The sequence below is a fragment of the Neopelma chrysocephalum genome, unplaced genomic scaffold (genome assembly GCF_003984885.1).
Source record: "Neopelma chrysocephalum unplaced genomic scaffold, ASM398488v2 Primary Assembly neopelma1_274, whole genome shotgun sequence".
NCBI classification, from domain to species: Eukaryota; Metazoa; Chordata; class Aves; order Passeriformes; family Pipridae; genus Neopelma; species Neopelma chrysocephalum.
In genome coordinates this window covers 2067203-2083339 of record NW_020897936.1, presented here as the reverse complement: position 1 = coordinate 2083339, position 16137 = coordinate 2067203, and the positions used below count along the sequence as shown (strand labels likewise).

Sequence of the window (16137 nt, the reverse complement as noted above, 5' to 3'; positions counted from 1 at the left end):
GTTCTCATATGGTACCCATTATAAAAATGGACTTGCTAACTAGAGATTACTCCACTAATATTCTCAAGCTTTGCCCATTCTGTTTGTTTACAGACATTTCCCCCATCCCTGCAGTACAGGAATGCTGGGTGGAACTGTGGTCACTGGTGTAGCTGCAGTTCCACCCTTGGCCTGAGGAAAACCTGTGTCACAGCTCAGCACTGGTTGCTGAAGAAGAGCTTCAACTGGAGTTGTGGGGTGGGATCAAGTGATGGAGCACAAGCAGCAACTTTGGAACCAGCTGGCATTGCCAGACACCAATGGGATAAATCAGAGAGCTGTTCCTGGAGGATAACACCCTTCCTGCTTTCCCTGGACAGCTGGGCAGCACCAACAGTGCCCGTGGCTGCGTTATCTCTGCAGGAGCATCACACATCTCTGTGCTCCCTGTCCAGCACAGAGCGCCCACTCTGTGCTCTGCTGCAGTCCAGACCCTGCCTTGGAGACTCCGCCTTCATGCCAGAGAGGTGCTAACAAATCAAGCAGCTTTGAGAGGAAACAAGAAGCCTGGAGCAACATTAATGAAGCTAATTTTGATTGGGAGAATGAGTTTGACTGTGAGCAGCAGCTGAGGCAAAAAATCCTGCAGGATAATGAAGTTTTCCTTCCTTCTTCCCTTCAGTCTCTCAGCTACTCCCAAGCAAACTCAAGTTAGGTGGTCCCAAGCAGCTGGATACCAGGAACACCAGTTAGGATTTTCTCTTATGTTCAGTCCACAGGGAAGGAACAGATGGAAAAAGTGAAACTTCACCCAAAATCACTTCCTGAAACAATCACTTCCTCATCAACTCACCTCTCTCTGGTGGGCAAAGAGAGAGAGAGAGAGAGAACAGAGCAATGTGAGCAGGAAATGCTTTCCAGTCCCAGACTGCAATGCAGTGCAGCAGAAGTGGGTCACTCACCCAGGCACATGGGAACTGTCGGCACCAGCAGCTGTGACTGAGTGAGGAGGAGCTTGGGGAAAGCTCCAAGCTCTCACTCAAATCATCACCAGAGCAAGTGGAGAGAGAGGCTGAGATTGCAGAGCACAATGTATTTGAGTTCCCACAGGGACAACACTTTTCTGCTGTCAGTAAGTTGACTCTTGTCTGTCATGGCATTTGTCCAGTAGGTGGGAGGTTTCTTTAAATCCCAGGATCCCTGGGGAAATCCAATTGAAGAACAAAGCCATGGCATTGTCCTTTATGGTCTGGTACACAGTCCAGGTACTGTTCTGTCCCTTAAAAGAAGAGTTACACCCAGCACATACAGAGGATACATAGCACTGCATTTGCAGTCCTGTTTTGCATGAAGCTTCACCTGTATCTACACTCCAGGGTGGAGTTTGCCCGACATTCTGGAGGGAAATAGGAGCAAAAAAATCCTGATACTGACCCTTCTCCATTTAGCTCAGGCCTATATGTTAAGAACTGTACCAAGCTCCAAGCAAAGTCATCTGGGCTCTCTCAGCTCTTCCCCTCCTTGGCTCCTGGAAGCAGCTGTTTGATGGTTACAGAGGGGCTGTGCTGCTAACTCATCCAAACAGCAGGCCTCCTGCAAACCTCTCTAAGGCCTCTGCTTGCAGCAGGCATCATTTTCCAGATCTTATTAAATGTTATTCTGGGCACCAGTCTGTACCCTTGAGGAGTTCCTTATGGGGCAGATTATAAGGGCAGGCAGTGACCCAACAACCTTCATTTTCCTGGGATGATGCAACAGCCGATTCACGCTCAGGAAGTGCAGCGGGCTGAGCACAACGTGGAACGAGCTGCTGAAATTCCCAAGTCAGCGTTTTGTTTCCATGCCATTGAGGGTAGGATTTCAAAGTGTAGAACAGTCCTTTAAGTTCTCTCTTTTATGAGGTCAGGCTTAATGCTTCCCTTTATATATGAAGAGAGGGTGATCTTTGCCAGAGTCCACACTGGGTTTGCTCTTGTTTTGATTTTCTGCTTTGGTTGAGAGCTCAAAATGCATTTTCAGCAGCAGTTCAGGCTCTGCTGGGAAGTGCCCCCTGCAAGAAACAGGGGGCTGCAGAAGCATCAAAGCAATTCAGCAGCAGCAGAGACTCTCTCTGTCACTTAAATGCCCTTCCTTTCCACTCAATCCCCAACTTCCAAGACTATATTTGATTTGGGGCAGTGAATAACACGAATGAAGGAACAAAAGGATAAAGCTCTGAAGAGTTGGCCAGGCTGTGAGGGAAGCATAAAGATTTCAACATAAACCTGACTGGTGAAGGGCAGGTTATAAACACCCAGGATTGCTGAGAGGAATGCTGTAAGATTTCCATCCTCGTTTGTTTTTATCAACTACAGTTGTCTTGACAAGAAAAAAAACACTCAGCACAGGCTACAGGGATCTCCAGGAAAGCATTAGAGAGTATATTAAAACTGGTAGAATGGGTGAAAGCATGAGAAAACCTTCTCTGTGTAGCATTTGCAATATCAGAGGAACTGCCTGGATGCAGTGACACACTTGTACATGGCTGGCCTGACTGCAGGCACTGCAGTACTCTGGGCAATTGTTTACTTTAAACCCTTCAGCCTGATTAACCTGTAACCTTAGCACTGGGTTCCCATCACAAATTTCAGTAAGGGACAGAGACAGAAAGGCCCTGAGGCCAAACACTTCCTGTGACTGTTTAAACCCATTTCTCATTCTTGATGTCAAAAGCAGATTGATTTCTACTCTTAAAGGCTAGTCCAGAATTTCCTTCCTACCTAATCTAATTCAGGACCAATACATATCAATTTTTCTTATGCCAGCAGTATTGTGAATTGAAATAGCACCCTCGCTCCCAAACCTGCACTTACCTTCTTGCTGGTTTTATGCAGAGGAGCTGCATCTGCTCAGTCTCTTATGCTTAAACATAACCCTTCTCCCTGTGGCTCCCAGGACAGACTCTCGTTTCATTTTGATTTCAGAATTTCTGGCCTTTGAAATACTGTGCTTTGACAGCTCAAGATTTCTGATCACGGAAGTTTCTGCAGGGGGAAAAAAAGTCATCAGAGCATTCAAAACTGGTGCCTAGAATTGGTCCTGCAGGAACTGGCTTCTTCACAGAGCTCCTGGGGCTCCGTGGGAGCAGTTAGGCTGCAGAGCTGCCAACTGGGTTTTGTGCAAAGGGATGCATTTTTGTTTGAAAATCTGAATGAAACAACAGGAACTCACTGCTGGTGGAAGGGGCTGGACATGAGACTGGACAAATACTGCTAATACAATAGAATTTCCTAGGGGCCATGTGTGGAAATAAAGCTGCAATGGGATGCAAGATTTCTCCTCAGGGCTGCAACATTAAGAAGAGTCTGTTCTTAGTCCAGAAAGAAACAAAATCAGATGAATTTGATCCCAAGTAGTGAACAAAAAAAATGCCAGGCATTTTCTGGATGTCTGTGTTATTACAGGGACCAGCCAGGGATGAGCTATTTGTCTTTGAGCAATACAGCTGTTAAAGTTCTAAGAAATGAAGTCATGGCTTTCAACAAGCCCCAGTTATTGCATGGATTTCTGTTTGAACTCTAAGGTGGCTTGGACTCTCAGAAATGCACAGATGTCTCAAAAGCCACCACCTGCTTCTCTGCAAGATCAAAAGGGACCAAAACAACATTTGAGTTCACCTGATTTTAAACATCATTCTGTAATTCACCATCAGCAGTGTCACTGCAGTCTGACTTACCCTTTCAACACTGATTTTTACTGGCAGGGAGCAACTACAGATCCTTGCTTGGAAGCAAGTACCTGAAATAAACCTCAAATGGTCTGTTTGCTGTCTCAATTTATGTATTTTTAGAGTTTTGCTGAACCATTCTACAAATTTGAAAGTAACACAGCATTTACCTGTTACAAGGAAATCCAAGTATAGCCCCCCCAACCCTTGTCCTGTTTCCCTTTTGTAACAGGGTAGAGATGCAGCACCATCTTCCATTATTCTATAAAAGGGTGGCTGTTACCTCATGTTTTGTCTCCCTGCCTTTGCTCACAGTGATTATTTTATGTCTCCAGCACAGGATTTAGACTTGCCTGGGCTGTGGTGTTTGGGCGGCCCCATTTCCAGTCCACATTCACTCATCTCCATCAACTGACGTTATGAATCCACTCATCATGAATCTATGTGGGGATCAAACAGCACAAACTCTGCTGCAAGCAAATACTTTTGAAAACTGACTAATTGGAAGGTTCTTGTTTAATGGGTGTTGTCCTTAAGATAGGGAAGAAGATCTGAACAGGCTCTGACCTCTTCTGAGATGGGTGCACTGGCAGCCTGTTTTGTTTTACAAAACATTCATTCTAGAGGATACTCAGCATATTTAGTTTTTCCAGGTCTAGGAGAGAAACAGGACACCCTTTGAAGAGAAATTTTTGGATCTAGCCTGTTTTCAAGTAAGGACAAACCAAAATATGAGTGATCTGGTCATGTAATAAGGAGCCACTCCCGTGATTTGGAAGACATCTGGGATGAATCCTGAACAGTCAGAACTAACCAGAAGATTTTCTCTGTGGCTTGAACTGCTGAGCTACAGGAGCTGGAAGCATCACAGGCATGTCACAGAAGTGGTTTGGCTTGAGAATTACCCTAAATAGCCTTATTATCACCACCAAATGATAGAGTATTGCAACTGGAATGCAAACTAAACAATGGAATGACCGATGGAGCTGTTTTTCTGAGGTCATCTGTTTGAACTCAATATTTTTCCCCACGGTTTTCACATGTGAAATCCCAGTAAGACAAAGTCCCAGATCAGAAGAGATCAGCAATATATATGAGACATCAGCAAAACCAGCAATGTGTTCTTACTGAAGTTCTTACTCACTTTCGTTTTTCTAAGGCAAAGAGAAACATCCTCAGGGTTACGCTCACACACAAACGTTTAGCTAAAATCACTACTGATTTCATAAAGCAAAAGTTCAGTCTGAAAAAACAATTAGGTGTTAAAACATGATCATCAGACTGGATCTTAAGAAACTGCCCCAACCTTTTAGATCTGCAGCGTCATCTCAACTCATTTATCGTTAAAAAATGCAAACAAAAGTGATTATTTAGAAGAGAGAAAAGGCTCATGCTTGTATAGCTGAAGGCAAAGAGTAAGTAACTGCAGCCAGACTGGAATCATCAGTGTGGTGTCCCTAATGGTCGAGTCTCCTGTAACTGGAGCTGACTAAAGGCACCTCTGAGTAAACTTCCAAACAGGTTCTGTGGCTAAAAGTGTCACAGTAAAGGCTCCAGAGCCCCAGGATTTTCGTGGTTTCCAGGAAGCTTTGGTAAAGCAGGAGGCTGATTTAAATAAGCTGCAGAGCTTTTGTCCAAAGGATTAAAGCTGCCACTCTGTAGAAAGAGTCAGAGCAAAAGGCTGCAGTGAGTCCCTACTTACTGGAGGGGAACTGTGGTTGGTGCCTTAACAGAAGCAGTTACAATATAAGGCAGAGCCAAGGCACTGAGCAGAGATTCTTGCAGATTAAATTCAACTCTGGAAGACAGGATGTTTGTCTAAAACCTTGGCAGTGAAAGATGGTTGTTCTTGGCACCAATCACAATCACTGTGTAAGTCCCTCTGCTATACAGTTACCAATAAAGAATGCATGGGATAGCTCTGGAACTGAGTGCACAAACATTAATGCAAAAAATAATGTAGACCAGTCATGAACTAGATGGGAATATAAACATTAACCCTTTCCTGGACATGGCTACTGCTCCTCTGTCTAATTCCATCTAGATCACAGCAACTGGACTGGCCATTGCATTCAGGGCAACCTGCTCTGTGGGTTTGAACAAAGTATCTCCCTTCCTGCAATATATAATTTTGCCATCTGTAAAACAGGAGGGACTCATCTGTACTGCTTTATGAAGGACAAATAAGAAATGGTCTCTAAGAGCAGATTATTCTTATTAATGCTTGCAATCCACTCTGGTGATCATGGAATGGGTGTGATGGGGAAAGTGGTTCTAACAGGATGCAGTGAAGCACAGGGAACACTCTCATTTGGAAATCTCTTCAACAGGGGCTTAATCCCATTTAGGCCAAGTTGAGGTAACTATTGCAGACAGAGTATAAAGGATTTGTTTTTTTTTAATGCTGTAAGTAAGTACTTAAAGCATTTGGTGAACTGGGACATAAATACCTTTTCTGTTTTGGAAGCAAGGCTGATAAACTGTTATCTGGCAGTACATCCTTCATACATGGAATGTACTTACTGGCAAACTGGGCAATGTACAATACAATACTAACAGATATTTACAATATACCCCCTGACCCAGAATCTGGCCATTCTTTCCAAGGCTTACTCAGGTCAACAGTTCAGTGACTTATGTTCAATTAAATATCTTAATCAATAACCTGCAGTACAATGCAATTTGAATGCAAAGATCATCAACTACAGTGCTGGAAGAAACCTCTATATTAACCTTTTCAGTTGCACCTCACCAAATAGAAACAGCCACAAAGAGCACTGATTCTGAACCATATTGAGAGAAGATGGAGCATAGTACAGGCAATTATTCTCTAACAAAAGCATTCTACTGACACCCTCACAGTGGACATTTTAGGATGCTATGAAGTCTTCAGCCCTATTATTAATTTTAAAAATAAATAAATATACTTCAGGAAAATAACTAGTAGGGAAATAAAATCATGTTAGATAAGCTTTACATCATCCAAATAAGGCAATATGTGATAAACCCCACATATTAGGACTTCTCCTGCAACACTCAGAACAACTGACTTGCACAGGTAGAAAACTGAGGTGTATATACTGATAAATGATGATTCAGGAGGAAAGAATGCAGCTCTCAGAAATGCTCAGAACAAAAGAGAAAGAGAGAGGCAAAGGCAAACAAACCTGTACAGAAAGATAAAGTCAAAAGGGACCCAAGCATGTCAAACACTGTGGTTCAGTTTTCAATTCTTCAGGCATTTCTGTGCAAGCAGAAAGCATTAATTTTCCCAGTTTCTAAAGCAGTGCCTAGAATGTTTTAATACCAATTAAAGTGGTGCTGCACAGAAAATAAGAACAGGCAGCAAACCTGCCAAATGCTTTTTTTTCCTAGTAGTTTAAAATACCTCTTTTCACAGACATTTTAAAATATTTTAGCCTAAAATATGCCTGGGGCCTCGATAGCCCCCAGTTAATTACTCAGCTAAGCATCACTAAGAAAGGAACTTCTTCAATCTTGTTTCTGTCAAAGAGAATAAGTGGAATAAATCTACCACATCATCAGAGACGTAATAACCCATCTGGGGAAGCACCTGATGAACACACAGGATACCCAGAAGATCCCACTTGGACATGGATGTAGTTATGGCAGAAACAGCCCTTTCTGGTGGCAACACCAAAGCCCTTATAATGCAGTGGCAAGGCTTCTGGCAGAGTTTTCATGTGGAGAACTGCAGTACCTACACACACAGTTATATCTGACATGGGAAAATGTTGAGTGAAATGGAAATCAACAAATAGAAAAGCAAAACTTGCCTCCTCCCCAACAAACCTCAGCAACACCGAGCATCCAACACCCTCAAATAACTGGTGTTTGATTTCTCTGTGTAGTTACGTGTGGTTCACATGGATTTTATTTTAAGGATATTGAATGGTCACTGACATGTATCACAGAGTAAGCATTCATAGTTTTGGCTACGCAGCAGAACTTTAAATAGAACATTTTCCTCTGTCACCTGGGAATTCTGACTTTCTTAGGGTTAAAACTTGAACAGGAAGGGAAGGCAGTGAAGTGACAGCTCAAGCCCTCGAAACTCCAGCACACAAACTTCAAAATTGTCTTGAACAGAAGGTTCTTCTGCTGTAACAAAGTGCATTGATTTGAGAAAAAAAAGGACCCTTCATTGCTTTCTTAATTTCTAAAATTTTTTTTTGGAAGTGACAAAATGGCACTTATTTGTATTCCAGTAAATGACAGCAGTTTGACCTGTAACTCACGTGACCAAACAGTTTCTGCATTTGGCATCATGAACTTTGTGCCACAGAAATGTGTTGTTCCATCAACCACAATATGATAATGTAAATAATGTGAATATGGAAAAGCAGGTTTCAGGAGTCATGACAATTATGGGCAGATAACTCTCTCCTTGTTAATCATGATGCAGTTACACAAGGACAAAACTTTTACAGTATAAGGCACCCCCCCAAAAAAAACCCCAACCCCACACCACAACCCCCAGAGAAAAATAAAACAAAACCCCAAAAAACCCTAGAGGTTTAAAAATATGTAGGGAATATAAATGTCATACTGCTGGGGTGAATATCTTATCAGTTTGGACTGAGGAAAAGCAAAAATGTGCTCATGATCTAAACATATTTAGGTTGAGGAGGTTTCTAGATTATATATTCCTCCCTTCATTAGGAATTAAGTAATGAAGATGCAGAAAATCCAAGGGAAAGGGAGAGATGAAACAAGAGTCTAGAATTCAATTTTTGTTTCAAAACTTTTCTAACTTTTAGGTTTCTAACGTATAAAAGTTCAGACAAATGATAAAATGTTCAAACTATTTTCTGAATAGCTGTGGAAATGACATCAGACTATTTGTACACAAAGAGCTTTGAGGCATTTTGTTTTTAATTTGCATACAATTCTTAAAGTGAATTCCACATGAAGAAGGGTGAGATACAACAGAGCTCATATACCATTTCACAAGTTAACAGAACAAAGTAAACATCTGTCCTTCTCATTAATTAGCATCGACCCCTTACTCCAGCTTGTCACTTCCTGCTGCAAGTCCCCATGCCAAAGAAATGCATGGACCAGTCCCAAACTCCACAGACATTCACACGTGGACTTCAGTGATACTGCAAATTATAACAGCAAGAAAAAAATTGAAATGGAAAGACTTTAGGTGACCTTATATTCTCTTCGTGGTTCACAATTGAAGACCCAAAACTCTGAGTACAAAAATATTTCAGTTGTCCAGCTCAGGTACTCATCTGACTGTGGTTCCTCCGTGGAGCCCCAGCTAAGGAGAAAATACTTTCTGTCAAATAAGGGGGGGCATTAAATCAGAAACAGAGAAGTCTCAAATGAACTGTGCTAAAATGGACTTCCCAAACAATTTTCTCTGGAACACAATTCCAACATGCTCTTTCCTTCCACATACTGATAAAGTTTTCTAGCTATATAATTTCCATTCATAGTTGCATTCGACCAGGTTTTTGGCTTGTATCAAACTGGCAAATACCATCCTGACCAAAATATATTACAACAGTGTTATAGCTACAATAAAATAGTGGCATGGTGCTAAAGACAGCGTCACCTTTCTTCATGCTTCAAGAAGATCAAAAAATAGGTTAAACACAGGTTGAAAGGGAAGCAGTAACAAATCTGTCTCGCAGACCTTTCCAAAAAAGGAGATGGGAATGTGAGGCCATCCAGGTAAAAAAAGAGAAAGACATAAGCTGCAAAGAAGTTGAACCTACCAACAGCAGCAGAAAATCCCCATCACTAGAGCTGTCTTTATTTAGGTCTTATAGCAATAAACACCAGTTTAGCCTTCTGCCTAAAGCTTTACAGGAAGCCTTTTTCTTGGTGTGGGAGTTGAGATCCTGTGACACTTCACAGTGAGATGAATGAAAACCAACCCAATTGATTGTGCTGAAGTGGCAAATCATGGAACTGGGAATTGCACATGGTCTCTGATAGCTCAGGGTTCCATGTGCACACAACCCACACATCACAGCACGGCTGGCAAGGCCAGGGATTCCAGTTGGGAAATGCCAATTTGTTTCCTCTCATGATTGTGGATTCTCCAGCAACTCTACTGAGTCTGAAATACATCAGTATCAGAGAAGAGACTCTAACAATAAAAAACTTTGTACACTTGAATATTTATTAATTCTCTAGCAGTTTTTTGCTATATATTTAACACTAGTGTGACAAAATTCCTGATAATTCTATCTCATGCAGGTAAATTAAATGAGGAGTTAGCACTACCTAAACTGATAAATCTACCACTACAGGGTTACAGGAGTCTACAGGACAAGTGTTTTCTGCAACAATGACAACTAGGCAGGTATGTCTCTAACAAACAGGCTCAGCTGAATGTTCCTGGCAGGGATCTAAAGGACAGCACAGCCTTCAGAAGGACTGGAGTGGCAACATCCTTTGACCCAAACAGACTTGCCATTATTGTTTGAAAGGGCTCGAGTGGAGTTGGAGACATGTTGGCCATTATTGTTGGTGTTTCTGGAGTCAGTCAAATAGTTTAGCTTTTCTAGTTGAAGTTGCTGTGATTTGTGTTCTCTCTTTGACAGAGTAAGATGAGTTACTCTACCCAAATTGCTATTGTTTAGGTCACAACAGAGGTGTTGAGAGCATACTGTACCTTTCTGCAGCTGAAGACAAAGATTGCTGATAGATTGCTGCTGTTCCTTCTCTGCAATTCCTTGGTGAATGCATTTTCATCAATAGCAACTATGAAAACAAACTCCCTAGAGTCCAAATTTTTAAAAAATATATTACAGGAAAAGTCTACTTGTAATTCACTTATCCTTTTCTCCTACAATTCCCACAGGTTTCAAAACAGAGTAATTATAAATGTAATTATTAGAAGAATAACAAGAGTTGTGATAGTCTTCTGCTGTACTGGGCATTTCCCTTTTTTAACTGACATACATTCTAACAGAAATACCACAGTACGAACCAGATAATTTCAATTAAAAAACAAAATGCAAACTATTCAGTCCAATGTTAGAGCATGTGTATGTGTGTATAATACTGTAAAAGTAGTCACACATCAGAGGTATATAATTGAAACAGCATTTTCTTTCATGAACCTGCTATTATTGAGGCAGTGACAAGGTTTCCATTTCTTTGTTTTCTGAGCTCTTTAAAGAATGGCTATTGCCACGTTTTGTAAACTCAAATATTGCACAAGCAGAAGCTTGTTGGTATCAGGTGAGGAGCAATACTACTAGTGCAAACAGGTGCAGAGACAATTCCTCCAGTTTTGGGGTGAACCAGATGTGTAACACTGACAGAGGACAGGCATCTTCTTCAAAGCCACACCCAAGCGTGCTGCTCCACTCAGCCACACATCCTTCTCCATCCTGGTCTTCTTTTTACAGGGGCAGTTGGGGGAGAACCACCAGCTCACGTGAGATTTGTCATATGAAAGATTTCTTGACTGGTTTCCCACTAATGGTGTGGATGTTTGACAAGTTAAGGAGCGAAAAATACCTCAAGCATCAGGCAAGTGACAATAATACTGACTTAGTATCTTTAGTAAAAAGCGAAACATTCTCTCCTGAGATATAAGTCAAGGAAGGAACAGGAATGATGAACCTAACACTGTACCATTATTTGATCATCATGCACCTCAGCTGAGCAGATGGGAAAGAACAAGTGTTTATTTGCCCTCTGCTCCTCCAAAGCTATGACAGGCAGTTGTTTAGCTAAGTGCTTGGCATACCAGTATGCTGTCAGAGCAGTTCTCAATGTGCTGTCCCCCCTTTAGCTTATTTCTTTAAAAGAAAAAAAAAAAAAAAAAAAAAAGGAAAAAAAAAAAGACAAAAACAAAAAGGAAGAAAATCTCAGCAGGTTAACCCTCATCTTCCCTCAGCTCTGTGGGCAGAAATTTGTATTGCTGTTGGCGGATCTGGGCTAGTTTTTTCCTCGCTTCTTCCAGCTCTCTCTCCTTCTTCAGCATTTCTTCTTGGGCTGCAATGATCTAGAAAACAGAGGCAGGAATTATGACAGCAAGGAATACTGTCTGTAAAATCAGATTTCTTCCTCTATGACACCAGCCACAGGAAGCCCATGAGCATCCTCCAGAGAAGCACCAAATTTCAATGACTTCATCAGGAATTGCTCAAGTTTTTCCAGATCTCAGGACTGTGCCATCAAGAACAGTTTTATATTCCCATGTATTTCTTAGAGAGGACTTAATAAAAAGAAGGGGGAAAGAGAATCTACCACCACAGTGTTCCCATGGATCCATGATGGATTTTATAGCTCTGTGCTCTCCCAGCATTCATCAGGGGGAGGGTTTAGCACATGCAGAATAAGCACCATGACTTAATGTTTGAGTGGCAGTAAAACTGAACACTCACCACTGTGGGTATCCACAGTATTTTCCTGCATCTCAGAATGTCAAAGAAAAAATGACAGTAGTACAGATGTGCAGAAATAATAAAAGTCCAATATCTTTTAAGCAACAACTACAGGATATGGTGCACCCCATTCATTACAGGAAATCTAGAAGTTGGCACAACCTCCAAGCCTTGCAAACTATTTTTAAATATTGTTATTATTTCCCAATAATTATTATGCTTACAGTAAGCAAAGTCATTGTTTTTTATCTCTCACTCTCTCTTTCTTTGCTTATATACATGCATAACTATTGCTCCATTAAGATCTGGGAACATTTAAAGTACCTAAGAGAAGCCTGAAAAGAGCCATTTACTTAATCAGGAAAAAAAGTACAATACATTGGACAGTGGTAACTGCTGTTACAGTAAATGCTCCGTGGAGAAGTGCAGACACCACCCAGCAAATCACTGCTGTTATGTCAGTGCTGACCTCACACCGAGGCATCAAGTGATTTATCAGAGGTTTCTAAACAGCTCTGTGCAGCCTGCAGGGCAGCAGGTGGACACTGGAACACTGCTCACCTCTGGGCTGGTTTTTCTCTGCTTTATTTTTTGTACCCACCTGAGCAATGCCACCCACAAACTTGGTTTTGACCACGACGTCGTCATCCTCTGCTTTCCCAAAGGCTGCTTTCTGGGCTGCCCTCACGAGATTGTCTGATGCACGTTTGACAGCATTGCCTGCAGCCTTGGGACAAGACAGAGGAAATTTAGTAACAGTGAAAATGCAGAACTAACAGGGATTCATCTGAGCATCAGAATTAAATCTTTGCTTGACTGCACTGGAAAGATGTGCTTTGTTTTTCTCAGTGAAAAGCAAATTAATATTCGAAAATTAATGGTACAGAAAGAAACACAATTCCTTTATTTAAGAAGCTGGAAGTTGGAGAAGTCACAAATGAGATTTTTTTTTTCCCCTTACAGCTTGAAATAAAACAGTGGATGAAATCACAAGTTACGTTATGCACAACACTGATCAGATTTTTTTTCTTTTTTGAGAAAGAACAGAAACTGAAAACTAGTGTATAAACACATTTTATAAGATAATTCAGTTTTTAAATTAATGGACTCTCATCAGGGTGAGTTAGCAACTTACACAGCCATGGTTATCTTACATTTAAACTTATAATTTATAACTTAAAAATGTTCAGATTTCTAAAGAGAAACAGTCAAACATTTGTAATACATCTCTTGCAGTCTAAAGTGGGTGCTGCCAGCAGGCCAGGCCAGCCTGCTCCACGTGCTGGAGACACAGCACTAGGAGGGGAAACACAGGGACCAGCTCTGAACCTTCCCCAGCCCTATCCCACATTTCCAGCTTCATCTCCCTTCCAACTCCTCCCCGCTGCAGTGACCCAAGGACAAATCATTGGAAACTTCCCCTGGAGCTCATCCAAACCGAATGGAAACATTTCCAATTGTCTCATTAGGTTTTGGAGGGCTCTGGAACAGTGCAGTCCACATTTGCATTCCTGGGAAAGGCAGTTCCAGCCGGGGTAGGAAGAAGAAAACTGATACACTGAGAGTCCTGAACCCCCCCATCCATCAAAGCCGTGTGAAAACATCTGTGCTGGGGGCAAGGCCAGCTCCAAAGGCTCAGTGGCTTTGGCAAGTCCACCAGTAAAAACACTTAATAGACATCAGCTCAAGGGTTTTGCTATGATGAAGTACATGATTTCCAAAGTGCAAACTGCTTTTGCCTTCATTATTCATTTTGGGACTAAGATGCAGCTCGGTAAAATGGCAAAGTTCAATTGCAGTCCATGCTTGGGCTTGTTTCCTTTTCACATTCCCTTCCAATTTCTCACATTCAATGTCTATTTAATAATATAAATTTATCAATAAAATGAATGAGAACCCTGAATTTCCTGTCAGAGCTGAGGAAACAACCCAGTCTCTAGTACTTAATTTTATTCGTGTTTCTATTGTTTGTTCTGCATTTAAAACTCCTTCAGACCCATCCTGACATTTGGATATTAAAGTGCAGGTTGCTTTACAGGCAGAACTATCCTCTAGTTCCTGACACATCCCCCACAGCCCTTTGAAAATGGCAATCCATATAAATCCACTAGAAAGCACTAAAACCCTCTCATCTCTAGTGACAACATTAACATGCCACTGGTAACATCAACATGCCACTGTTTTCTATAGAAACAAATGGATTTTTCACACATTCATACATTTATTTTGTCCTCCTAAATATATAAGCCATTTTTCTACTTTAAAAAAAATGATGACATCAGTTCCCCTTGGTTGGACAGATACCTAATCTAACAATATTGCACCTAAACCAGGGCTTGGCACAGGGCAGCCACCATTTACATCTGTCAACATCTTTTAAAATGAAGAATAAAGCAGGTAGTGAAATGAGCTGTAGCTACTGCTGAATAACAACAAATGCACAGTCACTTCATCCAGGATTAATAAAATGTCACGGAATTCTACAAGGAGGGAAAACAGAACCGAAATCTGAAAGTCCAAGAAACTATTCCTACAATTAGGGGTTTGCTCATGCAGTACTAAACCAGTGCTTACACAGCACCACTCTGGGTTTTCAGTAATTAAGAACACCAGTACCTGCAGCCTCCTCATGGCTTCAGAGTCATGATCAGCCTTCACTTTGCAAGCCACAAGCAGCTGTGCTGTGGAAGCTGCCACTTGTTTGGCAGAGGAGATGAGCTTCTCCTCGCTGGCGTGGCCCTGCACCGAGGCATTGGCTGCCTCACAGAGGTTGCTGGTTGCAGCTGCCACCATTCGGGCCTAGGAGACAGCAAAAAAAAAAGTCACTGTGTATTCTCATCATTTCCCCAGAGAAGGTGCTGGTTTTCTCAAGAGAAGCAGTTACTCACAGCGGAAATAAGTCCCTGAGACCACTGTCCATCATCAGCTGCGTTTGCAGGGATTGCTCCAACCTGAAAAAACAGTTCAGAGGTGGCTTACAAGGAAACAGAAAATACAATTGCTTTGTCTCACATTTAGGCAAGTACAGTAACCCACGGAAAAAGGAAACACCTGTACCTGTGACTATGCCCAGCATGTGGAGAGGAGCACAAAATCCAACTGGAAGTTACTTGGCAGAGTGAGTGTGTTTTGGCAGAGTGAGTGTGTTTCCAGCACACATCTGGCTGCTCATGTAGTGTCCAATTTGCTGCACTGCTTCAACTGACCCATTCTTGGAACATGCAGAAGTAATTACCAGAGTAACCAGTAATTACCACAGTAACCAGTAATTCCCAGAGTACTGAAGGCTGAAGCCACAGCTTTGGCCCAAGAAACAGCTGAAGCAGTAGTTCCTAATGCCCTGGGCTTTGAAATAACTTGTTTCTGCCTCCATGACACACTTGAATTTGCATCATTCTTGAATCTCTTCTGACTGGCACTATGGGAAGGTACAAATCAGAAAGCTTCCCATGGAAGATCCCTAATTGCCTTTGTGCTTAATAACAGCACTTGGGGACAGCAGCCCACGTTTCTGCATGGCTTATCCATGGAAGTGCTCATGGATCAGCAGTACCAGCAACAATCAGGAGACAGTTTTCTTCCCATGTTAGAGGAATTGATGAAACTAAATTCTACAGCTGGTTATCAGCCCTCACCCCCAGCTGCCAGGGTCTGGGCATTTTTGGGGGAGAAACTGGAAGATGTGAAATGGAAACGTGGTCCAGAAACTTGTTTTTTGAAAGAAATGGAAGCAGGGATTCATGCATAATGAGAATCCCAGGGAATGAAATCGAATCCTTATGTGTAGCATCAACATAAACAGAAGATGTGTTCTCTTACGGTGACACCTTTGCATAACTAAAAAATCAGTTATACAAAAGAAAACACTAAGTCCCAAATTATTTAGGTTTCAGGGTTTTCCTGCCTCATCATCCAGTGAAAACTTCGACCACAGATGAAGTGCTCTGTGCTCCTGCTAGAACTAAAAGCACAAGCTTCCCAGAATCCCTGCTGAAGTGGAGAGCACAGCACTGTGGGGGGATTCATGACACAGTCTGCTCTGACTTTGGAATCAGATGAAAATGGAAACCA

General features: G+C 41.8%; 1 protein-coding gene across 2 annotated transcripts in view; it reads right to left on the bottom strand.

Moving 5' to 3' along the window:
* Positions 1 to 8563: 8563 nt before the first annotated feature.
* The window catches only part of TLN2 (talin 2), a 159212-nt gene continuing 151638 nt past the window's right edge, over positions 8564 to 16137 (bottom strand). For both annotated transcript variants that reach the window (XM_027704353.1, XM_027704354.1), the window contains 4 exons: positions 14955 to 15017; positions 14683 to 14865; positions 12668 to 12793; positions 8564 to 11684 (listed from right to left, as the gene is read on the bottom strand). In XM_027704353.1, the coding sequence (XP_027560154.1) occupies positions 11556 to 11684; positions 12668 to 12793; positions 14683 to 14865; positions 14955 to 15017 (501 nt within the window). In that variant the 3' untranslated portion in view covers positions 8564 to 11555. The remainder of the gene's footprint in view (positions 11685 to 12667; positions 12794 to 14682; positions 14866 to 14954; positions 15018 to 16137) is intronic.